This window comes from Pseudophryne corroboree, chromosome 2 (genome assembly GCF_028390025.1).
Source record: "Pseudophryne corroboree isolate aPseCor3 chromosome 2, aPseCor3.hap2, whole genome shotgun sequence".
NCBI lineage: Eukaryota > Metazoa > Chordata > Amphibia > Anura > Myobatrachidae > Pseudophryne > Pseudophryne corroboree.
In genome coordinates, this window is record NC_086445.1 from 558,445,335 (window position 1) to 558,457,779 (window position 12,445).

At 46.6% G+C, this 12,445-nt stretch overlaps 1 protein-coding gene across 4 annotated transcripts in view; it reads right to left on the minus strand.

Moving 5' to 3' along the window:
• Window positions 1-561: 561 nt before the first annotated feature.
• Window positions 562-12,445, minus strand: part of CDCA8 (cell division cycle associated 8) — a 151,883-nt gene continuing 139,999 nt past the window's right edge. For all 4 annotated transcript variants that reach the window (XM_063954341.1, XM_063954343.1, XM_063954342.1 and 1 more), the window contains one exon: window positions 562-733. In XM_063954341.1, coding sequence (XP_063810411.1) covers window positions 701-733 — 33 coding nt within the window. In that variant the 3' untranslated portion in view covers window positions 562-700. The remainder of the gene's footprint in view (window positions 734-12,445) is intronic.

Genomic DNA, 12,445 nt, shown 5'->3' on the forward strand with positions numbered 1-12,445 from the left:
ACAAATCGGTGTTGTCCTCTCATTTCCCTGCTAGGGTTTAAAGCGTATTTTAACTGTATAAGGTTTATAAGTATTGATAAGGTGTATGCACTGCGGGTACTTTATACCGTCAGCGCTACTTAAGGTTTAAGGTATAACATCATTGCGGTGCTTTGTTGCATAAAGGTTTAAAGTGTAACCATATTATTACATTGTATTACTAATAAGGTTTAAAGGTTATCAATTGTGTGTGCGCGCGCTGTGCGTACTCTGTACACTCAGCGCGGCGTGTGTACGCCAAGTACGTACCACGTACGGGACTCTGTACGCAAATAGCGTACAAAGTGCGTAGCGCGTGTATTCAGGTAAAAGTGTATCTAGAGGTATAGCTTTATGGTTTAAGATAATATCGACATTATCACTTTGGAAGAGCATGTGGGACAAATGTTATTATATACTGTAGCAAATGTCATCTTGATAAAATTCTGGCACGAGATGTACTCAAGGGACTTTGATTATGAAACACCCATGGGATGCACTGTCTGGCATGAAGTAGGAAACATCAATTAAGAGAAAAACGCATTTGTTACAGACCTCTTTATTTGTTACACCTCTACTTGGCAGTCTGGTAGTCACAAAATAATAAACAGGGAATACAAGTATTTACAAAATAAAGGTACACAAAACAGTACCAATCATAAAACAAAAATATATAAGGCGACTAGATTTTTTTGCATATTTTTTCCAGGCGACTCTGTAAAAAAACAAACACAAGAAAGCCATGTTATTAAACATGTTCAGAAGTGTTTTAAACTGAACAGCCTGCAAGGAATGAGATGGAAGGGGGTCATTTTCATATTCACTTAACCATTTACACTTAAATCTAAAAATAGACCTTTTACTCAATGTATGTCACGTGTATGCATAGAATTATCCTAAAGCAGCAATATAAAAGAGTCTATAGTTCGACAAGTTATGGGAATGTTTTTAAAGCATTTAATATAATAATTAGGTCACAAGGCAATATTGGAGGACTATATTGTCGTTGCAAATGCATTACACACTGTGGAAATGTTTTCAACTACAAACCCTGCAAAAAGAAAGCAGAGATCTAAACATTCAAGAAACTCATTACTAACCCAAACATCCTGCAGTAACTGGGCAGAATGAAAAGCAGTGTTTAGATACTTAAGGGGGTATTCAATTCTTGTCGGAAACTGCCGTCTTGTCAGAAAGACGGCAGTTTCTGACAGGTTTAGGTCGGAAGGGACCTATTCAATGCCCCTTGTTTTTTTTCTGACAAGGTCGGGAAAACAGACATATCCGAAAGAAAGCAGGATCCACGTGTATTGTTGGTAGCACGGCCAAACCCGGCAGGGTTTAAGCCCCGTTTCCGACAATGTCAATCAGACTATAAAAAAAAGTCGGATTGGCATTGACGGGAACGGGCTAAACCTGTCTGGTTTGGCCGGGCATTGAATACTCACATGCCGGATCCTTTCCATTGGAAAGGATCCGACAGGAATTGAATACACCCCTTAGGAGTTAATTCAATTAGCGGCAAAATCGCGGTAATTTACTGCAATTGACATCTTTTGTGTATTTTATTTTTTTACAGCAAAATTACCGCTCCTGCGATATGCGTATTCAATTTAAAAAGAAAATCGCGAACAGGATTACCGCGAAAATTGGTGCCGGAAGTGAAAAGTGAATAAATGTGCCTGTACCCCCCCCCCCCCCCCAAAAAAAAAAAAAAAAAAAAAAAAAAAATCTACACTATCATTAGATATCAGCACAGAAGTTTAGTATTGGTTATAAGAAAAGTATTTATGGTACTTAAATTGGGTCAAATGGCTGTTATATTCACATTTTAAAAGCAAAATGTATATATGACCGAAAGCAATTTTTTCTCAGCAAAATAAGTGCTCATTAAATTTGGTTATAAGTATATATTTGGGTCATTTTAGTGGACTTAAAAAAAAAAAATCGAATCGCACCGATTACTCCCACCTGCACGTCTGATTTTTTTTTTGTCCCACTCATAAAGCACCCCAATATACCTGTCCCATACCTTGGACCCCAATATCCATCATTTTGCACTTTTTGCCTGAAAGATTACGTCATAGGCCACTTAAAAATAATTAAGAACTTCTAAGTGCCTAATTTGTCATTCAGGGGGGTGTCCCAGGGGTTTAGAACCAAAAATCCCCACATTTTTAACTTAAAAATAAGATTTTAAACCTACCGGTAAATCTTTTTCTCCTAGTCCGTCAGTGGAGATAGTGGCCATTAACCTCTCATGGTTGGACACTACTTCCCCCCATAAGTCCCACGACGCAGGGAGACTGTTGCCAGCAGCCTCTCTGTGCCTAACGCTAATAAATACAACAAAACTAGAAAAACTCCTATGGAGCTCCCCTAGCTGTGACCGGCTCCTCCATGCATTTTTTCTAAAAACTGGTAGGAAGAGCATAGAGGGAGGAGCCAGCCCACACTGTTAAACTCTTAAAGTACCAGTGGCTCCCAGTGGACCAGTCTATACCCATGGTACTAATGTGGACCCCAGCATCCTCTAGGACGCAAGAGAAAATAAGATTTTAAACCTACTGGTAAATCTTTTTCTCCTAGTCCGTAGAGGATGCTGGGGACTCCGTAAAGACCATGGGGTCCGCAGGAGACATGGGCACTGTAAAGCTTTAGAATGGGTGTGCACTGGCTCCTCCCTCTATGCCCCTCCTCCAGACCTCAGTTAGGACTGTGCCCAGAGGAGACTGACAGTACGATGAAAAGGATTTTGTTATCTAAGGGCGAGATACACACCAGCCCACACCATACACACTGTAGAACATGGTATACAATAACCAGTTAACAGCATGAACAAAACAGCATCAGCCGTAGGCCGATCTCAACTGTAACTTAACCCTTAAATATGCAATAACTATATACTAGTCTTGCAGAAATTGTCCGCACTGGGACGGGCGCCCAGCATCCTCTACGGACTAGGAGAAAAAGATTTACCGGTAGGTTTAAAATCGTATTTTCTCTTACGTCCTAGAGGATGCTGGGGACTCCGTAAGGACCATGGGGTTTATACCAAAGCTCCAGAACGGGAGGGAGAGTGCGGATGACTCTGCAGCACTGACTGAGCAAACACGAGGTCCTCATCAGCCAGGGTATCAAACTTGTAGAACTCAGCAAAAGTGTTTGACCCCGACCAAGTAGCTGCTCGGCAAAGCTGTAATGCCGAGACGCCTCGGACAGCCGCCTAAGAAGAGCCCACCTTCCTAGTGGAATGGGCCTTTACTGAATTTGGTACCGGCAATCCAGCCGTAGAATGAGCCTGCTGAATCGTGTTACAGATCCAGCGAGCAATAGTCTGCTTAGATGCAGGAGTGCCAACCTTGTTTGCTGCATACAGGACAAACAGTGCCTCTGTTTTCCTAACCCTAGCCGTTCTGGCTAAATAAATCTTTAAGGCCCTGACTACATCAAGGGACTTGGAATTCTCCATGGCCCCCGTAGCCACAGGCACCACAAAAGGTTGGTTCATATGAAATGACGAAACCACTTTAGGCAGAAATTGAGGACGAGTTCTCAACTCCGCTAGATCCGCATGGAAAATCAGATAGAGGCTCTTGTAAGACAAGGCCGTCAATTCGGACACCCGCCTCGCAGATGCCAAGGCCAATAGCATGAGCACTTTCCAAGTGAGAAACTTCAATTCAACTGTTTGAAGCGGTTCAAACCAGTGTGACTCAAGGAACCGTAACGCCAGGTTAAGGTCCCATGGTGCCACTGGGGGCACAAAAGGAGGTTGGATGTGCAACACTCCTTCTACAAAAGTCTGGACTTCTGGGAGAGAAGCCAATTCCTTCTGAAAGAATATGGATAAGGCAGAAAACTGCACTTTAATGGATCCTAACTTCAGGCCCATATCCACACCTGACTGTAGAAAATGGAGAAAACGTCCGTTGGAAACCCTCAGTAGGAGCATCCTTGGATTCACACCGAGACACATATTTTCTCCAGATACGGTGATAGTGTTTCGCCGTAACATCTTTTTTAGCTTTAATAAGAGTAGGGATGACCTCCTCTGGAACACCCTTTTTAGCTAGGATTTGGTGTTCAACCGCCATGCCGTCAAACGTAACCGCGGTAAGTCTTGGAACACGCAGGGCCCCTGTAGAAGCAGGTCCTCCCTGAGAGGAAGGGGCCACGGATCTTCTGAGAGTCGTCCCTGAAGATCTGCAAACTAGGCCCTTCGAGGCCAATCTGGAACAATGAGTATTGTCTGCACTCCTGTTCGTCTAATGATTCTCAATATTTTAAGACGAGATGAAGTGGAGGGAACACATAGACCGACTGAAACACCCACGGCGTCACCAGGGCGTCCCCCGCCGCTGCCTGAGGGTCCCTCGACCTGGAACAATACGTCCGAATCTTCCTGTTGAGGAGTGAAGCCATCATGTCTATTTGAGGAAGTCCCCAACGACTTGTCACCTCTGCAAAGACTTCCTGATGAAGTCCCCACTCTCCTGGATGGAGATCGTGTCTGCTGAGGAAGTCTGCTTTCCAGTTGTCCACTCCTGGAATGAAGACCGCTGTAAGAGCGCTTACATGATTTTCCGCCCTGCGAAGAATCCTGGTGGCTTCTGCCATTGCTGCTCAGCTCCCTGTCCTGCCTTGGCGGTTTACATGCGTCACGGCTGTGACGTTGTCTGACTGTATCAGAACAGGTAGGTTTGCGAAGAAGATTCTCCGCCTGTTTGAGGCCGTTGTAAATGGCCCTCAATTCCAGCACATTTATGTGTAGACAAGCCTCTTGGCTTGACCATATTCTCTGAAAACGGTTTCCCTGTGTGACTGCTCCCCATCCTCGGAGGCTCGCGTCCGTGGTCACAAGAACCCAATCTTGAATGCTGAATCTGCGACCCTCTAGAAGGTGAGTACTCTGGAGCCACCACAGGAGATAGACCCTGACCCAGGGGGACAGGGTAATCTTCCGATGCATGTGCAGGTGGGACCCTGACCCCTTGTCCAGAAGGTCCCACTGAAAAGTCCTTGCATGGAACCTGCCGAATGGAATGGCCTCGTAGGCCGTCACCATCTTTCCGAATACCCGAGTGCATTGATGCAGACACACTATTTTTGGCTTTAACAGGTTTCTGATCATGTTCTGGAGTACTTGAGCTTTTTCCTCTGGGAGAAAGACCCTTTGTTTTCTATGTCCAGAATCATGCCCAAAAACGACAGTCGAGTTGTTGGAAACAACTGTGACTTTGGCAGATTTAGGATCTAGCCCTGTTGTAGTATTCTCAGGGAGAGAGATACGCTTTGTAACAATTTTTTACTTCTTCTTGAACTCGCCTTTATCAGGAGATCGTCCAAGTACGGGATAATTGTGACCCTTGCTTGCGCAGGAGCACCATCCTTTCCGCCATTACCTTGGTGAAAATCCTCGGGGCCGTGGAAAGCCCGAACGGCAACGTCTGAAATTGGTAATGACAATCCTGTACAGCGAATCTCAGGTACTCCTGATGAGGAGGATATATGGGAACATGAAGGTATGTATCCTTTATGTCTAGCGACACCATAAAATCCCCCACTTCCAGGCTGGAAATCATTGCCCGGAGAGATTTCCTCTTGAATTTGAACCTTTTCAGATACAGGTTCAGGGATTTTAGATGGCTCGGTCAGAATGGGTCTGACCGAGCCATCTGGTTTCGGGACCACAAAGAGGCTTGAAAAAAAAACCTTCTCCTGTTGCAGCAGTGGGAACCTTGATAATCACTTGCTGATGATACAGCTGCTGTATAGCAGCTGCCACTAATTCCCTCTCTGGGGAGGAAACTGGCAAGGCAGATTTGAAAAATCGGTGGAGGCGGCACATCTTCGAATTCCAGTTTGTATCCCTGGGACACAATTTCTACCGTCCAAGGATCCAAGTCCGACTGAACCCAGACTTGGCTGAAGAGTCGAAGACGTGCCCCCACCGGCGCGGACTCCCTCAGCGGACCCCCAGCGTCATGCAGTGGATTTTGTAGAGGACGGGGAGAACTTTTGTTCCTGGGAACTAGCCGTAGCAGGCGCTCTTTTCCCTCTACCTCTAGCGAGGAAGGAAGAGCCCCGACCCTTTCTGAACTTATGCGATTGAAGGTTGAGGTGTTTTCTTTTGCTGTTGGGGAACATAAGGCAAAAAAGAAGATTTACCCGCTGTAGCTGTGGTAACCAGAACCACGAGGCCCTCCCCAAATAAAACTTCACCTTTGTAAGGCAAAGTCTCCATATTTTTGAATCAGCATCACCTGTCCATTGGCGGGTCCACAGGGACAGTCTAGCAGAAATTGCCATGGCATTGGCTCTTGAACCCAACAGCCCAATATCTCTCGCAGCTTCTCCCATATAGAATGTCGCGTCTTAATGTGACCCAAAGTCGACAAAATGGCATCTTTATCTAGGGTGTCAAAGTCAGATGACAAGATATCTGCCCACGCTGCAAATGCGCTACCCACCCATGCCGACATTACAGCCGGCCTTAGTAGGGCACCCGTTTGGTAGTTTCCTGTCTGCGATCAGCAGGATCCTTGAGGGCTGCCATATAAGGGGATGGTAGCGCCACCTTTTTTGACAAGCGCGTTAAAGCCCTGTCCACCGTGGGTGAGGAGTCCCACCGTAACCTGTCCTGGGAGGGGAAAGGATACGCCATAATAATTCTCTAGGGAATCTGCCGTATCTTATCTGGAGTTTCTCAAGCTATTTCAAATAGGGCGTTCAGCTCGTGGGATGGGGGGAAAAGTTACCTCAGGTTTCTTTCCCTAACATGCAGACCCTCGTGTCAGAGACAGAGGGGTCCTCAGTGATATGCAAAACATCTTTTATTGCAAGAATATATATTTAATACTCTTGGCCACCCTTGGGTGCAACCTAGCATCATCATAGTCGACACTGGAGTCGGAATCCATTTCGGTATCAGTGTCTACTACCTGGGAAAGGGGACGTTTCTGAGACCCCGAAGGGCCCTGTGACAGTCAAGCTATGGATTGACTTCCTACTTTTTGTGTAATAAGTCACATTAGCATTTTAAACATTCCACATATCCATCCAATCAGGTGTCGGTGGCGCCGACGGAGACACCACAATCATCTGCTCTGCCTCCTCCCTAGATGAGCCTTCCACCTCAGACATGTCGACACACACGTACTGACACCCCCACACACACTGGGATACCTAATATTATGAGGACTGACCCACAATAAGGCCCTTAGGATAGAGAGAGAATGCCAGCACACACCCAGCTCCACTGTACACTGAGACAAAAAATCCCAGTCTGTCAGCGCTTTTTGTATATGTATGTATATGTATGTATATATATATATATATATATATATATGTGTGTGTGTGTGTGTGTAAAACACCAAACTTATCGCCAAATAATGTGCCCCCCCCCCCCCCCCTCGTTTTGGCCCTCTGTACTAGCAAACAGCAGGGGAGAGTCCGGGGCAGCTTCTCTGCAGCATGCTGAGGAGAAAAATGGTGCTGGTTGGTGCTGGAGGATCAAGCTCCGTCCCCCGACGGACGGCTTCGGTCGCGCTCTAAATCTTTATACTGGCGGGGAATTTGGAATTATACAGCCTCCGCAGTATATATAAATACTCTGCCAGTCTTATTTGAGGTATATTTATGCTGCCCAGGGCGCCCCCCCTGAGCCCTGCACCCTTACTGTGGCACCTGTGTGTGAGAGCTGGGAGCAATGGCGCGCAGCGTTACCACTGCGCATTACCTCATGAAGTTCTGAAGTCTTCTGCCGCCTTTGAAGTCTTCTTTCTTCTTATACTCACCCGGCTTCTATCTTCCAGCTCTGTGAGGACGGCGGCGCGGCTCCGGGACGAACGGCGAGGGTGAGACCTGCGTTCCGACTCCCTCTGGAGCCAACGGTGTCCAGTAGCCTAAGAAGCAGAGCCTATCATTTAAGTAGGTCTGCTTCTCTCCCCTCTGTCCCACGAAGCAGGGAGCCTGTTGCCAGCAGTGCTCCCTGAAAATAATAAACCTAACAAAAGCTTTTTCAGAGAAACTCAGGAGAGCTCCCCTGCAGTGCATCCAGTCTCCACTGGGCACAGGAACTAACTGAAGTCTGGAGGAGGGGCATAGAGGGAGGAGCCAGTGCAGACCCATTCTAAAGCTTTACAGTGCCCATGTCTCCTGCGGAGCAGTCTATACCCTATGGTCCTTACGGAGTACCCAGCATCCTCTAGGACGTAAGAGAAATAGGGAATTTCCCAAGTTTATCAACTGCCCAGAGTTGGTGAATTATAATTCGCTGTGAAATTACTGCAAAACCATTTTTTGCAGACAACTGAATAGGCATGTATTGACATTCGTGGTAAATTTGCATTTTTTACCGTGAACAAAATAATTGTCCTTAATCTTTTCACACCAAGAAACATAAGCCCCTAGACCCTATGATTACACTGGTCAACACTAATATGTATTGTCAATTATATGGCCAAGTTCTCGATTATTAATTGAGGGGATAAATTATCTCAAGTACAAGAACAAATGGGGGGGGGCAATAATAGGATTTGAATTGCTTACCGGTAAATCCTTTTCTCGTAGTCCGTAGAGGATGCTGGGGTCCACATTAGTACCATGGGGTATAGACTGGTCCACTAGGAGCCACTGGCACTTTAAGAGTTTAAAAGTGTGGGCTGGCTCCTCCCTCTATGCCCCTCCTACCAGACTGTCTAGAAACTGTGCCCGAGGAAACGGACATACTTCGAGAGAAGGAATTTACACAGATAGTGGCGAGATTCACACCAGCTCACACAACGCAAACCAAGCTAACTAGCTTAAAAACTTAGCAACAGCTGAACAACATTACTGAATCACATAACAATGCAGTACTAAACCAAGAACAAAGCAGTACTGACCAAGGAACCACTGCAGGATAACGAAGCGCTGGGCAGGTGCCCAGCATCCTCTACGGACTACGAGAAAAGGATTTACCGGTAGGTAATTAAAATCCTATTTTCTCTTACCTACTAGAGGATGCTGGGGTCCACATTAGTACCATGGGGATGTACCAAAGCTCTCAGTACGGGGGAGAGCGCGGAGGCTCCTGCAGAACTGATTGACCAAACCTGAGGTCCTCAGAGGCCAAAGTATCGAATCTGTAGTACTTTGCAAACGTGTTTGACCCCGGCCAAGTAGCCGCTCGGCCAAGCTGTAAAGCCGAGACACCACAGGCAGCCGCTCAGGAAGAACCCACCTTACAAGTAGAGTGGACCTTAACAGATTTTGGACACGGCAATCCTGCCATAGAAAACGTATGCTGGATAGTGAACCTGATCCAGCGAGAGATCGTCTGCTTAGGAAGCAGGACACCCAATTTTCTTGGGATCATACAGGACAAACAGTCCGATTTTCTGTGACGAGCAGTCCTTTTTACATAAATTTTCAGAGCCCTTACAACATCCAAGAACTTTGACAGGATTGAGGAGTCAGTAGAAACTTGCACCACAATAGGTTGGTTGATATGAAAAGCCGACAAAACCTTTGGAAGGAATTGCTGACGTGTCCGGAGCTCAGCTCTACCTTCATGGAAGATCAAGTAGGGACTTTAACAAGACAAAGCCCCCAACTCCGACACATGTCTAGCAGAAGCTAAGGCCAACAAAGTGACAGCCTTCCACGTGAGAAACTTGACCTCAAACTCCTGTAGAGGCTCGAACCAATACGATTGGAGGAACTACAATAACACGTTAAGATCCCAGGGTGTCGTAGGCGGAACAAAGGGAGACTGGATGTGCAGAACCCCTTTCAAGAAAGTCTGAACCTCAGGGAGTGAAGCCAGTTATTTCTGGAAGAAAATGGATAAGGCCGAAATCTGGACCTTTACGGATCCCAAATGCAGGCCAATATCCACACCTGCTTGCAGGAAGAGGAGAAACTGTCCCAGTTGAAACTCCACCATAGGAAACTTCTTGGATTCACACCAAGACACATATTTTTTCCAAATGCGATGGTTATGTTTAGATGTAACTCCTTTCCTAGCCTGTATCAGGGTAGGCATAACCTTGTTCAGAATGCCCTTTCGAGCTAATATCTGGCGTTCAACCTCCATGCCGTCAAACGTAGCCGCGGTAAGTCTTGATAAGCGAACGGCCCGTTACAGAAGGTCCTCCCGAAGAGGAAGAGGCCTCAGATTTTCCAGCAGTAGATCCAAAAGATCTGCGTACCAAGCCCTTCTTAGCCAGTCCGGAGCAATGAGGATTACTTGAATGGCACGATCTCGCAGAAGATGTGCCGCTTGGAGAAAACAGTTGTACACGGCTCTTAGTTCCAGAATGTTTATTGGAAGACAGGATTCCAGACTTGACCCCCTTCCTTGGAAGGTTTCCCCTTGAGTGACTGCGCCCCAACCTCTGAGACTTGCGTCCGTGGTTAGAGGTATCCAGTCCTGAATCCCGAACCTGAGGCCCTCCAGAAGGTGAGACATCTGCAGCCACCAGAGGAGTGAAATCCTTGCATCCGGCAACAGACATATCCTCAGGTGCATATGTAATTGAGACCCTGACCACTTGTCTAGGAGATCCAGTTGGAAGGATCGAGCATGAAATCTTCCATACTGTAGAGTCTCGTAGGAGGCAACCATCTTCCCCAGAAGGCGAATGCACTGACAAATAGACACCCGGGCTGGCTTCAGGACATCCCGGACCATTGATTGAATCACCAACGCTTTATCCTCCGGTAGAAACACCCTCTACACTTCCGTGTCGAGGATCATTCCCAGGAAAGAATCTCCTTGTCGGCTCCAAAAGTGACTTCTGAAGGTTCAGGATCAAACCATGTTCCCTGAGCAGACGAGTCGTGAGAGCAATGGACTGCAACAAGGTCTTCCTGGTCAACGTCTTTATCAGTAGATCGTCCAGATATGGAATTATGTTCACTCCCTGTCTGCGGAGAACCATCCTCTCCGCCATCATTTAGTGAACACCCTCGGTGCCGTGGAGAGACCGAATGGCAGTGCCTGAAACGGATAGTGACGGTCTAACAGTACAAACCTGAGATAAGCCTGGTGTGGCAGCCAAAGCGGAATGTGGAGGTACGCATCCTTGATATCCAGGGATACCAGAAACTGCCCCTCCTCTAGACCAGAGATCACCGCTCTCAGAAACTCCATTTTGAACTTGAACTCCCTCAGATAAGGGTTTAATGATTTCAAGTTCAAAATCGGTCTGACCGAACCATCCGGTTTCAGTACCACAAAAAAGGTTCGAATAGTAACCCTTGTTTTGCATATGCAGTGGAACTGTAACGATGACTGCTGACCTTTTCCAATTTTTGAAAGGCATCCTGTAGGACAGCCCTGTCTGTCAGTAACGCTGGCAAGCCTGATTTGAAGAATCCGTGAGGCAGGAGTTCTTGAAACTCCAGTCTGTACCCCTGGAACACAATATCCTCTACCCAAGGGTCCAGGCCGGACGACACCCAGATGTGGCTGAAACGTCTGAGTCTCGCACCCACCAGACCGTCCTCCAGGCTGTGCGGTCCACCGTCATGCTGAGGGTTTTGAGGAACCAGAAGCAGGCTTTTGGTCCTGGGAGCCTGCAGGTGCAGGCTTTTTGGATTTTGCACGACCACCTCTAAAGAAAGTGGTAGGGAACTTGGACTTTTTTGTCTTAGCGGTCCGAAAGGACTGCGATGCGGATGAAGACACGGGCTTCTTCGTAGGTGTAGCTGAGGGAAGAAAGAGCGACTTACCCACGGTTGCCGTGGAAATCCACCATCCAACGCTTCCCCAAACAGAGCCTGATCTGTGTATGGTAGGTTCTCCACACTTCTCCTGGATTCCGTGTCTGCCGACCATTGGCATCCCCTGCACGCTGAGACCGACATGGAAGATATCCGTGCATTTAGCGTACCCAGGTCCTTCATGGATTCCACCATGAACCCCGCAGAATCCTGTATGTTACGTAAAAACAGTTCAATGTCACTTCTATCCATTGTATCTAAGTCTTCTAGTAACATGCCTGACCACTTTACTATAGCTTTTGAGATCCATGTACAGGCAATAGTAGGCCTTAAAACCACTCTTGAAGCAGTGTATACGGATTTGAGTGTAGTGTCAACCTTACGATCAGCCGGTTCTTTTAACGCAGTAGATCCAGGGACAGGTAAAACCACTTTTTTTTGACAATCTGGAAACAGAGGCGTCAACTATGGATGGGTTTTCCCATCTTTTTCTATCCTCAGGGAAGGGAAAAGCAACCAGAACCCTCTTGGGGATCTGAAATTTTTTCTCCGTGTTTCCCAGGATTTTTCAAATAAAGCATTTAATTCTTTAGACGCAGGGAAGGTTAGCGAGGCTGTCTCATCTGTGAAGTAACCCTACTCAACCTGCTTAGGTGTTTTTTAATAAGCAGAAATGTTTAATATATCTGTAATGTCTCAATCATGAGCTGCACCC